This window comes from Oncorhynchus kisutch, linkage group LG1 (assembly GCF_002021735.2).
Source record: "Oncorhynchus kisutch isolate 150728-3 linkage group LG1, Okis_V2, whole genome shotgun sequence".
Taxonomy (NCBI): Eukaryota; Metazoa; Chordata; class Actinopteri; order Salmoniformes; family Salmonidae; genus Oncorhynchus; species Oncorhynchus kisutch.
Window position 1 is genome coordinate 61,808,222 of NC_034174.2, and position 24,906 is coordinate 61,833,127.

The following is a 24,906-nucleotide window of genomic DNA, read 5'->3' on the forward strand; positions in this document are numbered from 1 at the left end:
TATACCTTTCTGTTACGTTGAGGTCAAATAGTATTGTTCCGAAAGTGCTTGTACATAATAGATCATGGTACAAATCTGAAAAGATGCACAAAAAGTTTGAGTGACAACCAGACATTTTTATTCCTCTGTTCAAATAAATATAATCAAATAAGAATACACATCAATACAGGTGCAACTATATATATATATATTCATATAGATTTGAAAAAAGTTCAGTAATTTTCCTTTTACAAATAGTACAACTTCCTGGGTCATCTGAATATGTTACAAAGGCAGAGCTAGCAGAAGAGCGTAGAGATCATTGGAGACAAAATGGTGGATTTCATCCAAGAAAGCAGGCTCAAGCTTTTTTTAAATCATTATTTTTAAACACTTTTTTGGAACTTAAGGCAGACAAGTGGATTGCACAGGACGTTCTGGTGTTTTTGAAAGCATGCAAGGCTCAGACAGACACGCATACTTTTCCTCTAACATAAAATATTATCTTGTCTATTTCCTTCATTTTAAGCAAAGAAGGAACAGCTTGTTCAATCTCCATAGCGTTCACATTCAAGGCGACATTAGCGTTGCTATTTATGTTAGCATAAGCATCCGACAGCTACCACTGACTCAATTCCTACTTACTGGACCCCATGTCTACCTTTGTTTGATTGAATAGAGATGTTTCTTTTACAAAACATGTGTTACAAAGTATTACACAGGTATTGTCTGGCTACCGATTGTTTGATCTTTGCACATAAGGCAATCTTTGCTTGTGACATTTTCTAACTAATGTTACTCAAGGGGGTGAGGATTCACAAACTAAAAACGTATATGGTGGAAAAACGCAAAAAGGTGCTTTGACATGATAGAAAAGAAAAAAAGGCAACGTAAAATCTTTGGTCCACATGGTGAAATACCTACTTCAGACAGAAATAAAACACAGTGTGTGGAACATTAGGGCTGTTTTCCTAAAGAAGTTAAATCCGCTTTGTGTTTTGTTTCCTTGCCACGATACTAACGAGTATCACGATGCTGGTATCGTCCCAGCCCTAAAGGGTATGACGGTTTAAAAAGGTTGCGCGACGTTAAATGCCATTACGCGTATGCATTTTGAATTGATTTACACGGCAAGCTCACCAAGACACCACAGTGAACTTGACCATCATGGGAGAACAAATCCCACTGCTCGTTTCGATTTGCTTCTTTTCACACCATTGGCTGCATTCTCCATTATACTTTAACAGTACTCTTCTCCAACATGGCAGTTTCACAGGATGACAGCTTATTTGAGTGAACTATGAAACAAATACTGGTTTCGCTTTTAAATTGCCATGAAAACACCTCTTACACATTTGGGATTGCCGTCACCCTGGCAAGTCTCGTCTTTCATAAAACCAATAAAATAATAGGATAAGAATAAAAACACCAGGAACCATTCTGCCACCAAATAGAATAGGTATGAGAGAAGTGACGCAAGCTTATCGTTGTCAACAGATGCACAATCCGCAAATTGTTCCTTTTTCACATTTAAACGAGGCTTTATATAATACATTTGTGATGTGCAGAAAGACTGGATTGCCACGTGGAGATGTTAAAAACACCCCTAAACAGCTAAATGCACAGACAAAAGCAACAGCAGACAGTCGCTCACATAGACGTTCAATCAATACATGCACTCACTCACACAGAAAAAAAGGCTACACCTCTAGGATAGCAAAACGCAGTATGCTTATCAAGTTTGTGGTCGTAAAAGTATGGAATGAATCCTAATTTTCGGTATCATTTAGCTGCAACTGGCGATCACCAACAAACAAGTACTCCCTCTGACAAACACACACCAAAAACACACACACTGATGGGTCTAGCTCACAACTAGTATGCCTGAAATGGTGAACACTTTCACCCACAATAGTAAAAACAAACATTTAAAAACAACGAAATGGAGGTACACATTTCTCACATTGAGCGCTATGCTCTATGGAAAGACGAGACCTAGATTTAGAAGGAAGGGGAGATAAGGAGAGTTATACATAGAGGGAGGAGGGGATGGGGATTCAGTGTCTATCCTGAAGTCCCTGAACTTGATCTTATTCTGGGGAGGAATAAGACTATTGCAGTTCCCTCTGGGCTTGCTCCACCTGGTGGCTAGGAGGTGGTAGTGCTGTTGAAGGGTGTTACCTCTTCTCCTTCAGCAAGGCACGGAAACTATGGAGCTGGTGGATGCTTGTGGAGAGCCTAGCGAGAAAACAGAAGGGGGGAGGAGATGTGGAGAGAAATAGATTAAGAAACTATTTATGACAATGTATGCAATATTTGGCAATATTTACTAAATGTATGTCATGCTAATAGTAATTTGAAATGGCAAGACAGAGAAAGCGTGAGAGAGAGAGAGAGATGCTAACACTACTTGAATGTATCAATTCCACAGCACATGGTTTATGAACTGATACACAAAACGATACCGGATTCAAAACTTCTAATTTTTACATTCTTGCAACCAATAGAATGTAATATATATGGGGGGACTGCCCATATGTAGCTTGTTTTTGGTCACAGGTCCAGTAATGGTTGAAGAATTGCAACATTTACCTGGCGCTAACGCTGCAGATAGCAATACTTAGTGATTTGAAGTCATAGTCAATCAATAATAATTCTATAATAATAATAGTAATTAAAACAATTTTTTTTTTGCAAAAGTATTATATTATACTTTTAGCAAAAATGTTTCTTTAATTTACAATTTGTAAAAACTATAAGAATAGAAAGGTTCAGAACTTTTGTGAAGCATCACAGCACAGTTGAAAAATATATGACAAATAGAAATCCAATATGGATGGTGTTAAGCGATAGATGGAGGAGTTGAATGGAGCAGAAGGGTGGGACTAATAATAACACAACAAATGCTAAATATTCGGTGTCTGTAAAATGTATATAGGTTCAGAACTTTTGTGAAACAGCAGTTAAAAATATGGCAAATAGAAATCAAAAATAGATGGGAGAGGTTGAGGGTAAAGGACAGGACTAAAAACAAACTAAATATAACTATTGTAAAATGGATTGTGTCCGTAAAATGTATATAGTGTGTATAAGCTGGAAGTAGAAGCCTAAGTGTTATTGTTTTAGTTTAATCCAATTAGGGGAGGGGTGGTAGGGGTGGTAGGGGTAGTGTAAAATAATATGAATCCCCTGTCATAAGGCCAACTGTGTTCATTACGCACCAAAGGGAACAAAACAGACTGAAACCAAAGGACTATCTGTATTTTTCCAGCATGAAATTATCATTTTTGTTTTCCATTTTAAAACATTTTCCATTGTGTGCCCTAATGAACACCACCCAGTTTCCAAGGCAGTAGTACCAGCCATAAAGACACAACGTGTATAAAAGTGGTATCAACCTCCCAAAGCCGTTGAGCAAGGCCACTATCTCCTGGCGTGTCAGCTGGAAGCCCTTAGAGGGGCTGTGTTCCGGTAGGTTCTTGATCTCCTTCTCAGAGAAAAGGATCTTCAACGCTGTGCCCAGCCCTTGGGTCTGCAATGGGGTGTTGGGGAGCAATGGGTTTATCATGTGAGAAAGCCTGAGATCTCACACACGCCAATCCATGATCCCACGTGGTTTACTGGTGATAAGGTTTCATGAGCGTATAATTATTTTAACGTTTCTCAATCCTGGTCCTGCACACTTTTGATTCAACTAATTATCATGTCTATGACAAGTCTTCTTATTAAGGCAAAAACTCAAATATGCCCTGGGCCCCCCAGGACCAGGATTGAGACACTGCCAAAAGGGTTGAAACATTGTCGCCCGTGAACCACAATGGGAGCGTAGATTTCAATGTTCAGAGTCTCTTTTTACCTTATGAACATATTTGATATCCAGTAAATTGCTCAGAAACGTTGGATGTGGATACTGGTGTGTAATATTTTCCTATACATCATCAGATCTAGCACTGTCCCACAATATAGGGTACAATTCCATATGGCTTCTTCCTCTGGACTTTACTCAAAATCCATTGGTTTTGGTTATTGTCCTAAGGGTATTGTTACTGCTTATAATTTGTGCCCGTGTTATGTGCCGGGATCAGTTTGAAATCAGAAAAGTATCCTTTTAATTAAGCCTTCATACATCAACAATTTAAGATGTATTTTAAATTGATGTATTTTAAACTGAAGCAAGTTGCACTGTAATTTGCAAAGTAACTAAATAACCCTGATATGAAGAGAAATAAAGGGAAAATGGTCTGATCACATCTACAAATAGCACTCATTGCATAACAGCTAACTACAGCACAGCACAATGGGTAACTACCGCTAACAAATAACCATGGGTCCACAGGTGACAAAATGGCGTACCTGTAGCTTCCCCCACAGTCGACATTTACTGCAGCCCACACAGTCCATGATCCGGGAGATGTTTTTAAAATGTAGCCGGAATTCCTCCTGGTAAAAACGGGGCGAGAGAGACAGGAATGTTTCAGGCTTTGCGTCCTGTGGGGGTATGAGCTAGGCTCAATGTGGATAAATAGCCTGCAAACACCTGCATTAATTCAGTGTAATTTGAACAGATTTAGTCATAATCAGTGAGGCTGAGGAATTAAACACATATACACACACACACAGTTAGCTGCTCGCGCAGTGAGCTAGCACAAACGTCTGCATAGACACATCTGCTCTCCACAGTCCAAATGAAGTCCCACTGTACAAAACTATGGTAGGGACCAAACCATTGAGATACGGGGTCAAAACTATTCTACGATTTGCTTATGGCAAATATAAGCATGTTAGTTAGCATTACTATGTGGTACTAATAGTAAAATGAAAGTGAGATGCGTGGACTCACCTTCAACGTTTTTGCTTCAATCTTCTGCCCAGCAAACATGGACTTCTCGTCAAAGTGCATTGGGAAAGCTCTGGGAGACGAGAATAGATGGTTATTTCAAAGCCAAGACAATATCCGCTCTAATTCACAGTCAAATCCGACCACTTGAACTGAAACTCGTGGTCTCATTGAAGCCCTGGAGTTCAGTAGGGCTAAAGATCCTTAAGACTCAATTGGTCTTGTGGCCTGGTTGGTCTAGCTGTAATGCTGCAGCCTCTGGCACATGTCTACAGTGTTGGCATGGGTTTGAATCCAGCCTACTGCAAATGTATCTACCATTTCTCGATCTCTCTTCACTGTCACCCTCCTCTCTCACTATCTCTTATTTTTAATTCCGTTATAAAATATACACTACTGTTCAAAAGTTTGGGGTCACTTAGAAATGTTCTTGTTTTTGAAAGAAAAGCTAATTTTTTGGTCCATTAAAATATAATCAAATTGATCAGAAATACAGTGTAGACATTGTTAATGTTGTAAATTACTATTGTAGCTGGAAATGCCAGATATTTAATGGAATATCTACATAGGCGTACAGAGGCCCATTATCAGCAACAATCACTTGTGCTAGCTAATCCAAGTTTATAATTTTAAAAGGCTAATTGATGATTAGAAAATCCTTTTGCAATTATGTTAGCACAGCTGAAAACTGTTGATCTGATTAAAGAAGCAATAAAACTGGCCTCTAGACTAGTTGAGTATCTGGAGCATCAGCATTTGTGGGTTTGAATACAGGCTCCAAATGGCCAGAAACAAAGAACTTCCTTCTGAAACTCGTCAGTCTATTCTTGTTCTGAGAAGTGAAGGCTATTCCATGCCAGAAATTCCCAAGAAACTCAATATTTCATACAACGCTGTGTTCTACTCCCTTCACAGAACAGCACAAACTGGCCCTAACCAAAATAGAAAGAGGAGTGGGAGGCCCCGGTGCACAACTGAGCAAGAGGACAAGTACATTAGAGTGTCTAGTTTGTGAAAGACGCCTCACAAGTCCTCAACTGGCAGCCTCATTAAATAGTACCCGCAAAACACTAGTCTCAACGTCAACAGTGAAGAGGCGAAACAGGGATGCTGGCCTTCTGCTGCTGTTTCCAGCTACAATAGTAATTTACAACATTAACAATGTATACACTGTATTTCTGATCAATTTGATGTTATGTTAAAAAAATAGCTTTTCTCTCAAAAACAAGGACATTTCAAAGTGACCCCAAACTTTTGAACAGTAGCGTATAAATAAATAATAAATAAATAAACAAAAAACTAACTTGGTCTCGTTGAAGAACTGCAGCAGTAACTCTTTGGTGGCTCGGTCCTCTTGACGGTCACCCGTGTACAGGTTGACGAAGGCTCGATCAAAGTAGGGCGCCACCTTGGAGAGGGCGCGTAGCTCGATCAGGTAGAGAAAGTAGAGGTTCTTGAGGCGCCGCGTACCCTCGCCCTTGGTCTCGGCTGGGTCGAAGCGCTGGCGGAACTCCTGCACATTGGGGCCCCACAGGGACTTGCCCCAGCCCTCTGACGAGAGCAGGAGTGAGTGAATAGTGAGGGTTACATTGCCGTTGGCGCAACGTTATGATGTTAGGGTGAACAATTGGGACCACTGATTTTCAAACCTTTATGCAGTGACGTTACGAATAAGTAAACACAGTGAATCAGTTATACAAGGATAAAACAGACCCATATGAAGGTATCCCAATACAAGAACACTTACAAAAGTAGAGTAAATATACAGAAAATGCTCAATTGGTTTCACACAAACACGAATACACCACACACATTACTACAGCCAGAGATAGAATCCGCCACCCAAATTGCCACAGTTCATCATCAAAATTGCCATAGAATAGAAGAAGCACCTCGAGTCTATGAATTATAATTCTATGACCATATAAAGCTGGTGACTGTTTTGACATCTATGGAGAGGAAGTGGTCTGTTTTTCCTACCGTCCAATAGGTACTCTGCACACAGGTGGATGTTGATGCTGCTGTGGAGACCAGAGATGAGCCGGTAGAACACCCTCTTCTCCAAACACAGACCTAGAAGGGAGGATGGGGCGAAAGAGTGTGTAGAGGGGTGATGGGAAGAGAGAGGGGGGAGGGGTGGGAGAAAGAGGAGGAAAAAAAAGAAAGCTTGAGACATGCACACACACCCCTAGTTCAGAAAAATTCTGCCATCACTGTGTATGCGTGTTGTCGACTCATCGCATTTGAGTGCCTAGAGTCCCCTCTCTTGGTCCAGTAAGTGTGTCTGCACGTCACAGGACATTCACAACAAAGGCTTATTTCATAGTCTTCGCTATACTAGAGCCAAGGAATAGAACTGTGTTTGGTTTCTTTGTAGCCCAACCCAATAGGTTTCCATCACTACTGTCTGCCTGGGAAATAAAACGAAGGCATCTGCCTGGGAAATAAAATGAAGGCATACAAAGTGGGCACTTTTTTTTTGGGCACCCTTTTCCCTATATTGTGCACTAGTTTTGACCAGAGACCCCAAATGTAGTGCAGCATGACATAGGGAAAATATGACATTTGGGATGCAACCTGAGAGATGTTGAAAACCCATTGTCAAGTGAAAAAGTTGGAGAGAGAGAGAGAGTCTCGGCTGAATTAGTTTGGATGCGAGTGGCTGTTCCGAGTGGTGTGGTTAAGGGGCATTCAACGATGACACATAATATTCAATTGATTCTGAAACTGACTAAATTACAAATAACCCCATTCTAGTGGAATTCATTTAGAAGTTTATACCTCATACAGGGAAATGACTGTAGGTTATAACAGTGCTGATACAAGATGTACCACTGCTTCATTCCAAAATATATTGTGTGTTTGAAGTGAAAATGCTAATTTGAAGCAAATTTTTAAAAATAATTTGATGATAAAAATACATTTTTAAAAAGTTACCTTCCAGCCAGTTGTAGAAACCTTCGCCTGCAGGGATACAAGACGACAATAGGCCTCGGGTCAGTTTGCATTCATTAAAGCATATTATAAACAGCACAATTCAATATACATAGATTAACATGCATAAATTCCAACTTACCGTCATCATCTCCTCCTATGGGAATGAAAAAATACAAAAGAGAGAGGACAAAGGCATGTTACACAGGCACTGTAGGCTATTAATATTACACATGCATGAGGACACGCATTCACACACAGACATCTGGAGGAGAAAACTCTACAGTATTTACTTATAAATAACTCAAGTAACACTACAAGGCAAACGAACAAAATCCCTGCTTTAATTACCACCATCAACAATCTATTACCATCAGGTAAGCTGATAGAGAGAGGACATTCTCTATTACACAGAAGCTGAATATGCACACACACATTTCTAGAAAGGATTCTGGAAACAATATAAAAACTATCATTATAACCTAATAGCGAAGTGAAAGCATGTGAATACACAGGGCAAATGTAAATAAAAAATAGCTGTCTGTTTAAGTGTGTAAAATACAGGCCACCCTGACAAGGACAATGGAGACAAGACAGTCCAAGAAGAGCATCCCTTACCTCTGGGCGGAACCAGTGGGTTAAGGGGCCGGTACACTGATCTGGGCCTGCAAACCACAAACAATGCGCAATCAGACCCTATACTGGATTAATCACAAGACATACAGTCAGGTCCATGATTATTGAGACACTTGACAAAGACGAGCAAAAAAATGGGAAAAAAATACTAAAAAATAAAAATAAATTCTACAAATAGTGAGCTATATTGTATCTTCAAAGTAATTTGGAAATTATATTATTTTACACTAATACAAATGATGATTGGCACCCTTGTTTTTAATACTATAGCACCCTCCCCTTCTAAAATTCTTTGAGATTAGATAACACAGTAGCAGGGATATTAGACCGTTCCATATCATTCTCCTGCGCTTATGGACTTGCCCTCTTCAATTCAAACCCCAGGTTTTCAATGGGGTTCAAGTCTGGAGACCATTGCAAAATGTTGATTCTGTGGCTAACCATTACCTTGCGGCTTTTGATTAGTGCTTTGGGTTATTGTCTTGCTGGAAAGTCCACTTGAAGCCAAGGCAGAGGCAAACATGTTTTTAGGCAAAAATGTCCTGGTACTTGGTAAAGTTCATGATGCCGTTGACCTTAACAAGGGCCTCAGGACCAGTGGAAGCAAAACAGTCCCATAACATCAAAGATGCACCACCATATTTTACCATAGGTATGAGGTACTTTATTGCATATGCTTCCCTTTTTTGATGCCAAACCCAGCACTGGTGTGTGTGGCCAAAGAACTTTATTTTCATGTCATCTGACCATAGCGCCCCCTAGAGTTTGATAGGAACCTGTGCTATGGTCAGATGACATGAAAACAGAACTGCAGTAAAATATGGTGGTGGACGTTTGGCTGAGAAATCGCCGGAAATTGCAGTCACGAAAACGGCGAAAAATATTCCAAATTAGCTCCATAATATCCACAGAAAATTGGCAAACGTTGTTTATAATCAATCCTCAAGGTGTTTTTCAAATATCTATTCGATAATATATCCATCGGGACAATTCGTTTTTCAGTAGGACCGATTGGAGTAATGGCTACCTCTGTATTTTACGCGAGAATTTCTCTGGGGGCATCAGGTGACCACTTGCGCAATGTAGCCGCCTATGGCTATTCTTCAACATAAATGCGTAAAACTACGTCACAATGCTGTAGACACCTTGGGGAATACGTAGAAAGCGTAAGCTGGTTGATAGCACATTCACAGCTCAATAGGGACTCATTGGAGCGCAGCGCTTTCAAAATAAGGGGGAACTTCCGGAATGGATTTTTCACAGGTTTTCGCCTGCAACATCAGTTCTGTTATACTCACAGACAATATCTTTACACTTTTGGAAACGTTAGTGTTTTCTATCCTAAGCTGCCAATTATATGCATATTCTAGCATCTTGACCTGACAAAATATCACGTTTAAAATGGGAATGTTTTTTATCCCAAAAATGAAAATACTGCCCCCTAGAGTCGCAACAGGATGTTATTAATGTGTGTGTAACGCTGCATTAGGAGGCATGTGCACAAGTTTATTTTTGTGTGTGTGTGTGTCTCTCACTTGAAGCAGTTTTCCTCGTAGATGCTGTTCCACACTCTCCAGGCTGAGGGGCCCTTGTAGCCAGTGTAGCGCTCTGGGTTTAGGAGCAGGTCCACATAGTCTGCATCTGGTGACGTCTCATCTGACAGAAGAAAGGTAGAAAGAATGAGAGAACATTGGGATGGATGGATAGATGAATCACTTTCACTATTGAGATACACCTTATAAAATCTCTTGTCAATGTTTAAGGGGTATTTGACATCAATAACAAAATGTGTCCGATGTTTTCACACCTCAAAAAGTGACTGTTACACTAAATGCACACTATTTGCAGAGCATGAGACGCTCCTACTAATTTGAACGAAACCTGGATGTAAGACGCACGGCTTCACGAGAGGCTCGCGTTGCTGAGCATATATTCTCAGACACCCAGAACTAAATATTTTCGTAATTTCATCAGATGCTTGATTATGTTCTGGGGGGGGAGACGTGTTAGAAAATATTCTAACGAGACTAGAGAAGTCTCCACCTCTCTAAACAGATACTCTCAAATAGTTACATGCGTTTGCCATCAAAGATTACTGAGCATATAATTAAGTTCTGGTACTATTTCCAAGATTTGTAGCGTAGCTCACGCCCAAGAACAATTGATAAAAGCGGTTCTCACACACTGGCCAAAAGTTCCCCTTCCAGTCTTAGAAGAAATACACCAACCTCGATCCCATACAAATGGAAAAGATAGGCACCGTCTAAAAAGTCAATAAGTCTCTTAGGTGGAGAAGAAGTGGGCCTTACCATCTAGCTCACAGAAGTGGTCCTGTGCGTCATCGTGCCGGGCCCAGTCCTCAAAGGCCTCTTTACTATAGTTACTATAGGAGGAGGAAAAGTAGTACAGAAAACCACTCTTGGACAATGCTTTCATTCATCGGAAATAACCACCATGTTTTGCAGTGTTGGTTTAGTAATTTCTTATCAAAACAGATGCCCATGTATGTATGAGGCCTTTTGGGGAAGTAGCATGCGTGTGCTCTTACCTCAGGGTGCTGTTAATGGCCCCTAGGTCTTGGGCTTGTTCACAATCTACTATGTCTGTGTTGGCGTTGGTCACCTGGGAGTACTGGCCACAAGGATAGAAAGAGAAAATAGCATTAGCTAGAAGAAATAAGATCACTTTAAAGAAAAAATCTGTAGCCTAAGAAAAATACTCCAGCTGGGTCGTTCAATTGGATTTAAATCACTTTTTGATGGCACCCCTTCTGATTTGAACCAAACCTTCCATACATATTTGCCCATGGTTACTTTTTGGACCTGAATACCAAAACAGATAGACGTGCTCAATGTTGAACCACTTCGCATCCTCTCACTACTGGAGTCACCCAGGGCTCGGTTCTAGGCCCCATCCTCTTTTCTCTCCATACACCAAGTCACTCGGCTCCATCATATCCTCTTATGGTCTCTTCTATCATTGCTATGCAGATAACACTCAACTACTTTTTTCATTCCTCCCTTCTGACACCCAGGTGGCGACACGCATCTCTGCCTGCTTGGCAGATATCTCAGTTTGGATGTTAGCCCACCGCCTCAAGCTCAACTTTGACAAGACAGGGCTGCTCTTACTTTCGGGGAAAACCTGCCCGCTCCAAGACGACTCAATCATGGTCGACAACTCCACGGTGTCCCCCTCCTAGAGTGCACAGAACTTTGGCATTACCCTGGACAACACCCTGCCGTTCTCTGCAAACATCAAAATAGTGACTCGCTCCTGCAGGTTCATGCTCTACAACATCTGTAGAGTACAACCCTTCCTCACACAGGAAGCAGCGCAAGTCCTAATCCAGGCCATCGTCCTATCCCGTCTGGACTACTGCAATTGTCTGTTGGGATCCCAGCTTATGCCATCAAACCCCTGCAACTTATCCAGAACATTGCAGCCTGTCTGGTGTTCAACCTTCCCAAGTTCTCCCATATCACCACACTACTCCGTAGACTTTGGCTACTTTGTAAGTAAATACCTGTCGTCAACTTGTGCAATATGTTAGGACAGGTATTCCCAAACTGGGGTATGCGCAATGCCGTCAAGGGTACACCAAATAAAAATGTGATTCACATTTAATTTAAAAAATCTTCACATTTTCAAACAGTACATTTATATTTTCCAATGCGGCTATGCATTTGGGGTGAAGTTTCCCCCCCCCCCCCCTCACCCGAGTTGTCTCGTTTCACTGCCGAAAAATAAAATCAAACCATCTAGTGTTCAGCGAAATAACAACAAGATGTCAAATACAGGTAGCCTAGTCAAACAATGTACATCCAAGAAAAAAAGCAATCACCCAGATAGGCCAGTCATGTGAGAAACTCGTCATCATGCAAGCGGTTAGACAAGTGGAAATGGTCAGTAAAGGAAACTTAACCTTGTCACTTAATTTAAAAAAACATGTTGATACTTTGCCCTTGATAACCAGCACACTTATGTATGTTGTAAAAGCGTTACATGGTCGCTGCCCATATCGTTGCATAGTGCAGAAAATACACGAGAGTTCAGGGGCCTTGCTTTTAACAAAGTTAACCATTTTCACTATAGTGTCTTTCAAGCTTTCAGGCATTCCCTTGGAAGCAAGAGCCTCTCGGTGGATGCTGCAGTGTACCAAAGTGGCATCGGGAGCAACTGCTTGCATGCGCTTTACCACTCCACTAGGTCTCCCTGTCATGGCTTTTGCGCCATCAGTACAGATACCAACATGAGCAGCAGCTACGTTTGGCTACATACGTCCGTATGTGGAATTCCCCCGAGAGAGTAACGTGATTGGATGTAAATGATTTGACTAGGCTACCTGTATTTGACATTGTGTTGTTATTTCGCTCCACACTAGATGGTTTCATTTTATTTTTGGCAGTGAAACGAGGCTACTCAGGCGAGAAAAAAACCTCACCCAAACATTAGAAAATATAAATGGACTGTGAACATTTTTTCTGTTTTGAAATGTGATTTTTATTTGGCGTAGCCCAGTTTGGGATTACAGTACGACTAAAGGAGTCTGTATTGAAAACATGCCCACGTCAAGGGAGATACCCATTTAGGCAATCCATGGCTGCTGGGCTGCTCAGTCCTGGCCCTGAGGGTGTGCCGTCCTGTGGGTTGTCACTCTGATCTTGGCCTAACACAACCGAAACTAATAATTTATTGTTTCACTAAGATCCTAAAGCTGAGTGGGGTGTGTTGGTTGGGTTTGGGGACTGCAGGATGTTGGACCCCTAGGGACAAGACGGGGCGACCTAGCTATATTGTGTGCAAGTAAAAAGAGCTCTACACTATTAGTCCCATGAGATTAATTATATGTAAGATTTGCGGTTTCTGTGTGTTAATGTATATTTAAGGTGCGTTTTTTGTTGTTGTTTTGTTTCCAAAACTTTCTCTTGGAATTAAGAAAATTAAAAGGAATTTGTGTTGAGAGTTGAGTTATTGACTAGACTGGTGGGGGTCAGGCATGCAGGTGGCTCGGGCTAGTTGGTCGTTCTGGCTGAAATTTGATAGAGGATTTCTTAATGAAAACAATTCAAAAGTCTTTTTTTTTTTTTTTTTTAAGAGTTTGTTAGGTGTAACACAATATTTATTATTGAATTACCGTCGATCTAGCTCAGTCTTATTATTCACTTAAATGTAATTATGATCTCCTACCTAGCTTGACGACTGTGGGTATTTATGCTGACTTTTTGTTCTAAATGGAAATGACATATGCAGGCAATTAGCTTTAGATGCCCCAAACAAATTCACCAGGTTATGCCCCCCCACTTCTAAAACTAAAGTGGTGGCCCTGCATGCAACAAACTGAGTAGCGTTTTCGAGTTACTTGTTTAGTTTAGGTAAGAAACTGTACAAAATATGCTCGTTAGCATTCTTTATGAGGATCCCCTTGGGTTGTGCCCAAAGTGGGTGGGGTTATATCCTTCCTGTTTGGCCCTGTCCGGGGGTATCATCGGATGGGGCCACAGTGTCTCCTGACCCCTCCTGTCTCAGCCTCCAGTATTTATGCTGCAGTAGTTTGTGTCGGGGGGCTAGGGTCAGTTTGTTATATCTGGAGTACTTCTCCTGTCTTTAAGTATGCTCTCTCTAATTCTCTCTCTCTTTCTCTCGGAGGACCTGAGCCCTAGGACCATGACTCAGGACTACCTGGCATGATGACTCCTTGCTGTCCCCAGTCCACCTGGCCGTGCTGCTGCTCCAGTTTCAACTGTTCTACCTGCGGCTATGGAATTCTGACCTGTTCACCGGACGTGCTACCTGTCCCATACCTATTATTTGACCATGCTGGTCATTTATGAACATTTGAACATCTTGGCCATGTTCTGTTATAATCTCTACCCGGCACAGCCAGAAGAGGACTGGCCACCCCTCATAGCCTGGTTCCTCTCTAGGTTTCTTCTTAGGTTTTGGCCTTTCTAGGGAGGCATTGCTTGCTGTTTGGGGTTTTAGGCTGGGTTTCTGTAAAGCATTTTGAGATCTCAGCTGATGTATGAAGGGCTATATAAATAAATTTGATCCCTTAGTACTTGTTAGCATACTGGCAAGTGACATTTTATATATATATATATATATATCTGCAGTAAACTTGTCCACTAGGTAATAGATAAGCCAGATTGCGTTCATCATTTAGGCCGTTAAAAATGATTTTTTCATATTGAAGCTTACCGGTACTAGTTCCCCAAAAACAGCAGTTTGAGCCAATCATGTATATTTACAAAGAAGCACAACGAGCAACATGGGTGAGTCACTCCTGCAGCACAACTTAAGTGAGGTGATCAAGTTACACTTGTATGAAATTCACTACTGTTTGCCAGCTATATATCCTATAACTATTAAAGTTATCTATAAATAAATTCTCTCCAGCTGGGTTTTTACTAACTTGTTCATTTTGATAACTTGCTAATGTTAGCTTGCAAGATCAAGCTTCTTGGAGCAGCAGAGAACATCACCTCTTGTATTAAGATCACTGCTGCCTAATATTTGTTTTGTGTGTGCTACAAACTGTTCTGCGATACTTGCATAACTTTGAGCTGGGTTGTCTGTCCTAGTAGTAAATGTTTGCATAATTTATAAGCTTATATCAAACTCAACCTATATTTTCCAGTGATGAAGACATGGATGTCTCATGGTAGGGAGGGGTATGCAAAATGGGTCATCTTTGAGCACCCCTATCTCCTAAATGTTTTGGCATTCTAGCCCAAAAAGCTACTTTCTGACCACTACCATAAATATGTATTAAACATTTCGTTAAAATCAAAAGGGGTGCAGTCAAACGGTGATTGAAATCAAATGGAACGACCCATCTTTGATATCAATTAGGCTAAATCATTCATATAGGGCTCCCTACTCTGCATACTTCAACTTGAGTTCTTCACACACTGTCTGCAATAGGACTACACTTTTCAAATAGAAAGTCAATCAAGAAAATAAATGCCTGAGGGGCTAAACAAATAAGTTAAGCTAATGCCACTAGCAACGAAGCATTAAAAGCTAAATAAACAACTCTAATGTGCACAGTCAGCTAATGTTTCGTCACGACCTCACACACCTGCTGTGCTTTTTCTGCGGCATGGCCACGTCGACAGCCACATAGCGTCTCTAGCCAACGCTGCCTAGAATATGCTAAACAGTTCTCCCTCTGTGCCTTCAGCTGTGGGAGAGCACCACCACAGCTCTAACTGTGAATTTAATCAGCCTTTTTCCTCACACGTCTCCAGTAGTACACTTAACGCTAACCCCTAACACTGGGGGGGATGTGGCAGAAATCCTCATACAACAGACCACACAATAAGGGACCAGAGACCTCGGGAGGTCAAACCAGATGTGGCTAATAAACGACTGTAAAGTTTTGAAGAGCTGTCTGGCTTAACGCTGTTGGTCGAAAATCTATGAGATGGGGTTGATTCCATTAAAAGGTGAAAAACAATAAACCTTGCCCTGTACATAATGTAGCCTACAGAGATGTTACTAGCCCTATCATGTGTATAGCCCCTGCTGGAGTAGAAAGTGTGAAAAAGCCATGGGACTAAATGCACCAAACTAGGAGCCCATTGTAAAGCTCAACCGATGTGTCCAAACATCAACTTTTCCCACTAACTAAAGCTATAGCCGGATTTGACCTTGACTGGCAATCAGTCCAGATGTCCAACAAACACTGGTGGGTCAATACAAGATAAACAGAAGGCCCTACGCCAGAGTCGTGTTCATTAGGGCACGTAAAAATAAAAATAAACTTTGCAGAAGAGAACAAAAACAAGCAGAGAGTAATGAGCGATTTCAGTGGCCACCAAGTACGGAATCAGCAGCCAAGACAGACAGAGACTGCGTCCCAAATAACAACCTAGGCCCATAGGGTTCTGGTCAAAAGTAGAGTAGTATATAAGGAATAGAGTGCCATTTTGGACATAACCTAGTCAGAAAGTGCTGGAACAAGCACACACTATTTACCTGTCCACACTGTGACAAGGCAAACAAACGCTTGCTTCTCTTTCCTATTTCTGTCTGCTCTCTAGAGGTAGCCTAGCCTACATGTACATAACACTCCAGAGACCCTCAGGTAAAATCAGATATAAAATAAAACATATCCAACTATTAGAAATCCTTCTAGCCATCAATTTACACAGTATTATCTGTTTAACGTACTCCTTTGCCCTAATTCCCTTTCAAACATAGTTAAGCACACTCCTGTTTCTTTGCCATATTGCATGAAAATAGAGAGTGCGTATGGTACTCTTTCCCTTTCATTTTAACGTGTTTGTAGAGTGTGTTTGTATTCATTAGAGTTGAATGGCTGAGTGAACGTTGCCTGTCTGTCTGGGGAGTGACCGCCTTACCCTATTGTAGTTTCCAGACTTAATTCCCACTGGAATCTTGCTCTGTAAACAAACACACAAGGAAAACCGATGGGACTGGTGAAGATCACTGTCAACAACGCAGAACGCAGGTCACAGAGGCTAAGCTATAACGAACAGAAAACACATTAGAATACAAAGACTCTGGAAACAGTATATTAACAATTGTAAGCTAACCCACTAAGGGTTAGGGGCCCTTGCCCCGGTCTCTTCTTGTAGGCCTAGAACTAAAATCATTCGAGTGATTAGCAATATACTAATAATAGCTCCACCTTGTTGTAGCCTACGTGGAATTTTCACCACATTGCCAATACTTATTTAACCATTTCAGACCTACAGGAGGTGCCTGTGGGTAATGAATACTAGAAGTCGATTTGGGGACCAACGTAGATAATTGTGGGTCGGTTGAACTGACCTCTGGACAGGGCTCCACTTGGCAGTCCTTGATGGAGCAGTGGCCATCATCGGCCCAGAAGGGACAGGGCCTATTCAGGTTGACCTGTGGAGAAGAGAAGAGTTGGGATGGCATGGTATATGCTATGAAAGTGACTGCGTCACACAGAGATGTGATGTGTTGGAGACAGGCAAGACAGAACAGCTAGACTAAATTCACTGTTTTCCCAATTTAGACCTATATGTATGAGCATAAGCGTCTCAAATAACGATGTTAACAAATGACTCAGATTCTCTTTCCGTTGACACGTTCCAGAGACGAGCTCCGTCGTAAACGCCACAGGGAATAGTCGCTGCTGGTGACCTTTTTCCCCCAGTTGTGCTCGTCATTGGAGACGTCAACCTCATACGAAGGCGACAGTGTGAGGAGAATACTTCATAATTAGAAAAAGGTGGCACGCTGTCTGCGGGTTCAAAAGCATCGCTCGGTCAATGGGATGGTGACTTAGTAGAGCAGATTACTAACCAGCGGCAGACAGAAAATTACTCGGATTATCACACTAGGGGCCAGATGAGTATTCTGAAAATATTAATGGATGTTCCTATGAGTCCATTCTTCCTTTTCAGAGTTCCTGATGGGATGTTCACAGTGGGAAAAGGGCAATACACTCTGCCTTTAGAATGAGGTGGCTTGGTGTGTATGAATGCAACAGCTGGACTCACACAGCGATTGTTTTTTTTACTGTCTTTGTGAAAAGATTAAGTGACTCGATGGGACTCAATGTTTTCTTATGGATGCTAGGTGTTGGGAAAGCGTTCGAGCAGTTATACAAATGTACCAGCACTCTGTCCCCTGTTATCAGAGAGAATTATATATTTGCATCAGGTTCTACATATGGGCAACTCGTAAAACACTGTCTAGAGAAGCAAAAGGATGATTGGGAAAGAGGGATGACAAGGTTTGTCAGCACTGGACTTGACCTACTGCATTTTCTTTTAAGATTCAGTTACATCCACACGGTGATGTCGTCCTCATGCATTCTTTCTAATACCTAGGTTTCAGTATGAGGAGCATCTAATTTTCACACTTATTGTACCTGACAAGTATCACATACAACGATTGGAACGCACAGTCAATTAGTTTTTGCTGTAACAACGGCCCATCCATGTTTTTCCTGGTCAGGGTGTATTCATTAGAGCACACTATTTTGCAACGGAAAATGTTTTGCAACAAAAACAAGCCTTTCTTATTGAAGGGTTGGCTTACAACGTCACAAAAATGATGCGTAAGCATCAATGAGGCAGAAGGCCGTGTGGGTTTATGATTTTGAACAGTCAGATAGCTAGCAACAATAACAAGAAGATGCCATGTTGGGAATCATAGGTGGCTCGTTTTAGCTCGGTGCGATGTTGTTTTGACTCATGGCATGCCTATGCTAATATGGCTAAAATTAGCTAGCTAGTTAGCTAACCAAAAACTAACAATTTATTTGAGACCATAAGTGCTCATTTATATATTTTTTCCAACATGTCAACAATCTAAGCTAACCCTGTCAGTTTTGCGCCATTGTTGCGCACGCAATGGTTTTGTTGCTAAACAACCAACCCTATGGGACAAGTTCAGGTTAGTCCCGTCATATTTCAGCCCGTTTGCATCCGTTTGGTTCCTAGTGAATACACCCCTGGACATTATAATGTAAAGAAGAGTAGCACAATTCCAACAAGACATTAGTCCCAAGCGGAGACATCCTCTGCAAGACTAACACCATCATTAAGTTTCCTGATGACACAACAGGGTTAGTAGGCCTGATCACCGACAACGATGAGACAGCCTATAGGGAGGAGGTCAGAGACCTGGCCGTGTGGTTCCAGGACAACAACCTCTCCTTCAACATGATCAAGACAAAGGAGATGATTGTGGACTACAGGAAAAAGAGGACCGAGCACGCCCCCATTCTCATCGACGGGGCTGTAGTGGAGCAGGTTGAGAGCTTCAAGTTCCTTGGTGTCCACATCACAAACAAACTAACATGGTCCAAGCACACCAAGACAATCGTGAAGGGGGCACATGGCGGATGTGTTGTTATCTACCCTTACCACCTGGGGGCAGCCCGTCAGTAAGTCCAGGATCAAGATGCAGAGGGGGATGTTTAGTCACCTCTGCAAGTCTATTTAGTACTTACCCTGTAGTACCTGAAGTAGTCTCTCTCGGTCAGCTTCTGAATGCGGGGGTAGATCTTGAAGTTGTTAAAGACATCGATGCTCTCGATGTCACAGAAGCAGTCATCCAAGACGCCTGTCAACTGAGGGAAACACGGAGAACGCCTTAAGAATGAAGGTTGTACACCAGTGTTAATTTTAGTCACAAAAATAGTGTTTCAAACAATGTTTTTTCAGTGGCAATTGACTACACCATAACTGACTAAATAGACCCAGGAAAAACAATAACTAAACAAAAAAGATTGTTCATTTCAGTTGACTAAAACGAGACAAGACTAAATTATCTCTGTAGATAAAATCAGACTACTAGGTGGGCTGGACAAGCGTTTTTGGAGAGATTGAGAGCTTTTCAGTGATAAGCACAATTAATACTAACAGTATTAGAAGCGCAGCACGGCTCTGTTCAGCAGTGCGAAGAACCCGCCACACACAGCCTAGCCTACATCAGCTGGTGAGCTGCAGGGGAAAAAACGATGTGTGGGCAGGTTAGGCAGACAGGTTCTGCTCAAGCGCCACTGCCAATTAAACATCGCACAGGTGACTTTTGTTTCTCTGTAGCTAACCAGTCACCACCAGACACCCTTTGCCTGGTTAAGAAACACATGCTGCTTTACGAAAATTAAAAACAATAGTAGCATTAAGTTTAATAGTAAAACTAGTCTAGCTTGTTTCTAGCCATTACCGCTCAAAATAAATTATCCATAATAGCCGCGCTATTATGTTCAATCGTGCATTGGCATTTTACATTCATAAAGCACACCACGGGCTGTTTTAAAACTAGGCTACTTGCAGACCGGACTGTTAACCATTTGTTTAGGCTACACCTTGTTGGGGTGAAATTTCACAAAATAAAATAACGCAGTGCGTTATGGGATAACACTCCGCTCTGAAGCAGCGTTGACTTGTCAAAGTGGCTATCGGAGGGTCTAATTAGGCCCTAAACCCTCCATAATATTCCCCCCTTCAGCTTTGGGACACTTTGGTGAAAATGGAGGGGCGAGGGGAAGTGGGTGATATGGGATTCAGCCAAAGGAGGGGGGGTGGCAGAGATAGAAGGACAGAACGAGGGCAAAAGCTGGCCTGCAAATGTTAACTTCCTCTCACACACATTTAGCCTACTTTAAAACTGCCCCATACTCTCAAACACCACAAAACACTTAAGCAGCATGACGACATTTGTCCCAGCTGCCGGGTTGAGGTTGTTGGCCAAGATTTGGTTACCAAAACATGTACCATTCTCCCTCCACCTTTTCATACATTTGATACCTGCGGACAACCGGCTTAACTCCCCCAAGCATAATGAAATAGAAGACACCTAAGTCTTCCCACTCTCTCTCTCTCTCTCTCATCATAAAGTATTCAGGTCTAGAGCCAATCAATGCAAATGGTGTTAGGAAAATATTTGTTAAAAACTCATTTCAGGAGTATATTCTAACTACAGTCGTATGAAATGTATGTGGGTCGCTGTCACCAAAGCAGAGGCATACACTATTTTATAAGAACAAGTTGCGCAAGACTGCATGTTGCAAGAATTCTATGAAATTAAGTTCTCTTAGCACTGTGTAGACTATTCAGTCACTTTCACATCAGTGGTTGTGTGTCATGATGAGGAGAAAACCGAGTAGCCTATCTGACCAGCTGTTACTGACAACTAGTTTCACAAGCTGGCTACTATACAAAGAGCAGAAAGACGTTTCTCTTTCAATTTATTCTATGTCATTGTGACAATATGTCAGAAATGTAACTAACAGTTGTACATTGACACAAGCATCATCATATAGCCCACAGCTGGAAACATAACCATATATCTGACCTCTGAGTGTAGCTGTCCAGAGAATGTGATGGGAAGCAGTGAAGCCATCCATAAGTAACAAAGTCCTCTGAGCATGCTGGTGAATTCAAAACCATTGAGTGGTTTCCCTGGTTGCTGTTAATTAAAAATCTAGTTTAATTTGCCTATTTCTCTGAGGAGCTTCTATCTTTAACAATAGTTTTAAATTACAAAAATAAGACCAGCCTTAGGGACTGCTGTATCCTACTTCAACAGACAGGTGAGAGTTTGCCAGAGTTGATGGGAAGACTCTGACCTAACCTGGGGATGAGCTGTCATTTCAGACCACTTATTTTCTTCGTGCATAATTCTCCTGCCCAGGCCTAGCCTCCAAACAAGATGTGTCTGCAGCTGTCAAACTTGGTCCCGCCTCTATACCTGACGTTTGTAGTCTTTACTTCGATTCAAGGACATTTAAAACAAGTATTACTCACGGAAGAGAAGACTACATGTCCCACAAACTCATTGGAAGGAAACTTTAGTATGGCCAATCAGACGACACCACGTCTCGGTCTTCTCATATTACTCATGTGAGAGCAATTTGTTATAAATAATAAAAGGCACGTTCCATAGTATTTAAAAAAAATGGATTGCAGTATGTGGGTCAAATCAGCCGTCGATCACATACACAACCACTCATCTTAGTAGCTGACTAATTTCGAACGTCGGCATGAATGACAAACATCAAGAAAACATACACCGCAATATAACATTGCACGAGATAGGCATACAAAACACGCGTGATACTGGAAGTGGCGGATAAGGTGAATTAAAATCAGATATTCGCATGATAAGGGAAAGTTCGACTATGACAGGGGTAACGTTATTGAGTTGAGATGCGCACAAGCACGAGATATTGGTTGTGTCAAATTACACTGTACAGCAATTACAAAAACAAATAGTTGGCCAAGAGTATGTTTATCCACCCATTGTAGTGTTTCGATGTGCAAGGCGAAATAAACCATATGGTTAGATGTTATGCCCGGTTGTCCATAAAGTTGGATAAGTCAGTGTTAAGGCGCCAGCAAGCTATCTCGGTATGATGACGTCAAATTAACGTGACAGTAGAAAACGCTAGAAGAATGTTCCTCCAACGCAGTCATTTAGTCTTTCCAAACGGACATTGATATTGCAAGTTGGATGAACTTACGTGACAAAAACAGCTCTGGTCTTGACTGTCAGGAGCATCTTCTTTGGAAGAATATTGGTTGTTGTACGTTTTGACTCTGTTGTGAAACCAACCCAGAACAAAGACAAAGTCCCCAAATAACAACCACAACAAAACCAGAAGTCCTGCGGATTGTGTCGTGTTTTTTATCATCACTGATGCAAATGCAACGCGCCACGAAAGACAAAAACAAAGGACAGTTTTGAAATGTAACTGGATAGTTGGCAGGCTAGCTAATGATGATGTGCTACTAGCTAACGTCGTTTGTTGTTGCTAGTGCGTACTACCTATCAGCGGAGAAAATCTTCTTCGCTTGTCGTAATGATAAATGAAAGTCTCCAACCAAAGCTGACAGCTGTACGACTGTATCTTCAGAAGTAACTTGTGATAATGTCTAGTATCACCAGTGGTCGTTGTAAATAATGTGTACAAATCCAAAAATCCCAAGTTTTGCCATCTAAAAAAACAGTTGTCGACCCGAGACGATTGAAAAAAAATCAACTACGGAAAGCAAAGGGGTACAGGTGAAGGACGTACGGTAAAAATGAATAAAATGTTACTGCGTGTTTTACATCCTGTGTGTATACATGTGAAACGCATTCAGGTGACTAGTTATAATAGCCTAAAAATATACTGTAATTTGTGGCAGTGTCATTTTTGCAGCACTAGCTGATGTATTTTTTTTCATATCTAGTCTCCAGTTAGATTTTCCTTAGGCCCTAAGCTTTAAAACATTGTCAGTGATGATTTGCACTGAGTTGGAAGAGGCTGGCCAAAGAGACAACATCGAGATCTCTGCATCAGACCCTTTTGGGGAAAGGCTAATTGACTGCAAGGCTGTTTGGTGAAAGGAGGAAGATGCTGATCCCTCCTCAGAGAATGGAGACTCTTCCTGGTCCTTTGCCAATTTTCCGAGGTGTGAGTAGGAGGTCCAGGACCTCTATACCAGGCGGTGCCAGAGGAAGGACCTAAAATTGTCAAAGACTCAAACCACCCTAGTCATAGACTGTTCTCTCTGCTACCGCACCACAAGAAGTTCCGGAGCGCCAAGTCTAGGTCAAAAAAGGTTTCTTAACAGCTTCTACCTCCACGCCATAAGACTCTTGAACAGCTAATCAAATGGCTACCTGGATTATTTGCATTGTCCCCACCACACCCCCCATTTTTACGCTGCTGCCACTCTCTGTTTATTATCCATGCATAGTCACTTTACCTTGGTGGAGTTTCTCCCAGTCTTCTCTGCAGACCCTCTCAAGCTCTGTCAGGTTGGATAGGGAGCATCGCTGCACAGGTATTTTCAGGTCTCTCCAGAGATGTTCGATCGGGTTCAAATCCGGGCTCTTGCTGGGCCACTCAAGGAAATTCGTAGACTTGTCCCGAAGTCACTCCTGCGTTGTCCTGGCTGTGTGCTTAGGGTTGTTGTCCTGTTGGAAGGTGAACCCTCGCCCTAGTTTAAGGTCCTAAGCTGCTCTGGAGCAGGTTTTTTATCAAGGATCTTTCTGTACTCTTTGTTCTGTTCATCTTTTTCTCAATCCTGACTAGTCTCCAGTCCCTGCTGCTGAAAAACATCCCCGCAGCATGATGCTGCCACAACCATGCTTCACCGTAGGGAAGCAAACTGCAAGCGGGCTGTCATGTGCCTTTTATGGTAGTGGCTTCCGTCTGGCCACTACCATAAAGACCTGATTGGTGGATTGCTGCTGAGATGGTTGTCCTTCTGGAAGGTTCTCCCATCTCCACAGAGGAACTCTGGGGGTCTGTCAGAGTGACCATTGGGTTCTTGGACACCTCCCTGACCAAGACCCTTCTCCCTCCGATTGCTCAGGTTGGCCGGGCGGCCAGTTCTAGGGAGAGTCTTTGGGGTTCCAAACATCTTCCATTTAAGAATGATGGAGGCCACTGTGTTCTTAGAGACCTTCAATGCTGCAGAATTTATTTGGTACCCTTACCCAGATCTGTGTCTCAACACAATCCTGTTTTGGAGCTCTACAGACAATTCCTTCAACCTCAAGGCATGGTTTTTGCTCTGATATGCACTGTCAACTTGGGGACCTTATATAGACCGGTATGTCCAATCAATTGAATTTACCACAGGTGGACTCCAATCAAGTTGTAGAAACATCTTAAGGATGATCAATTGAAACAGGATGCACCTGAGCTCAATTTCAAGTAATACCAAAGGATCTGAATACTTATTTTTTACCTTTATTTTACTAGGCAAGTCAGTTAAGAACAAATTCTTATTTACAATGACGGCCTAGGAACAGTGGGTCAACTGCCTGTTCAGGGGCAGAACGACAGATTTGTACCTTGCCAGCTCGGGGATTCGAACCTTTCGGTTACTAGTCCAACGCTCTAACCACTAGGCTACCCTAGTGTATCTGTTTTTTATTTAGAATAAATTTGCCAACATTTCTAAAACCCTTTTTCCGCTTTGTCGTTATGGGTTAATGTGTGTAGATTGATGAGGACATTTTTTTATTTAATCAAATTTAGAAAAAGGCTGTAACATAACAAAATG

The 24,906-nt window shown here is 41.8% G+C and overlaps 1 protein-coding gene across 2 annotated transcripts; it reads right to left on the reverse strand.

The window, feature by feature from the left end:
• Nucleotides 1-95: 95 nt before the first annotated feature.
• On the reverse strand, nt 96-22,888 carry LOC109889900 (ERO1-like protein beta). 2 transcript variants are annotated; one of them, XM_020481700.2, is made up of 16 exons: nt 22,368-22,888; nt 19,350-19,469; nt 17,189-17,272; nt 16,756-16,797; nt 10,935-11,017; nt 10,696-10,769; nt 9,922-10,042; nt 8,369-8,415; nt 7,893-7,907; nt 7,754-7,780; nt 6,797-6,889; nt 6,121-6,367; nt 4,820-4,889; nt 4,333-4,419; nt 3,378-3,511; nt 96-2,217 (listed from the first exon to the last, which is right to left on the reverse strand). In XM_020481700.2, exons 1-16 carry the CDS (start codon nt 22,536-22,538, stop codon nt 2,157-2,159), a joined length of 1,476 nt encoding a protein of 491 aa, XP_020337289.1. In that variant the 5' UTR covers nt 22,539-22,888; the 3' UTR covers nt 96-2,156. The 2 variants fall into 2 exon arrangements, with proteins under 2 accessions (XP_020337289.1, XP_020337300.1); XM_020481711.2 differs by lacking the exon at nt 22,368-22,888 and adding an exon at nt 21,200-21,525.
• Between the last annotated feature and the right edge of the window lie 2,018 nt (nt 22,889-24,906).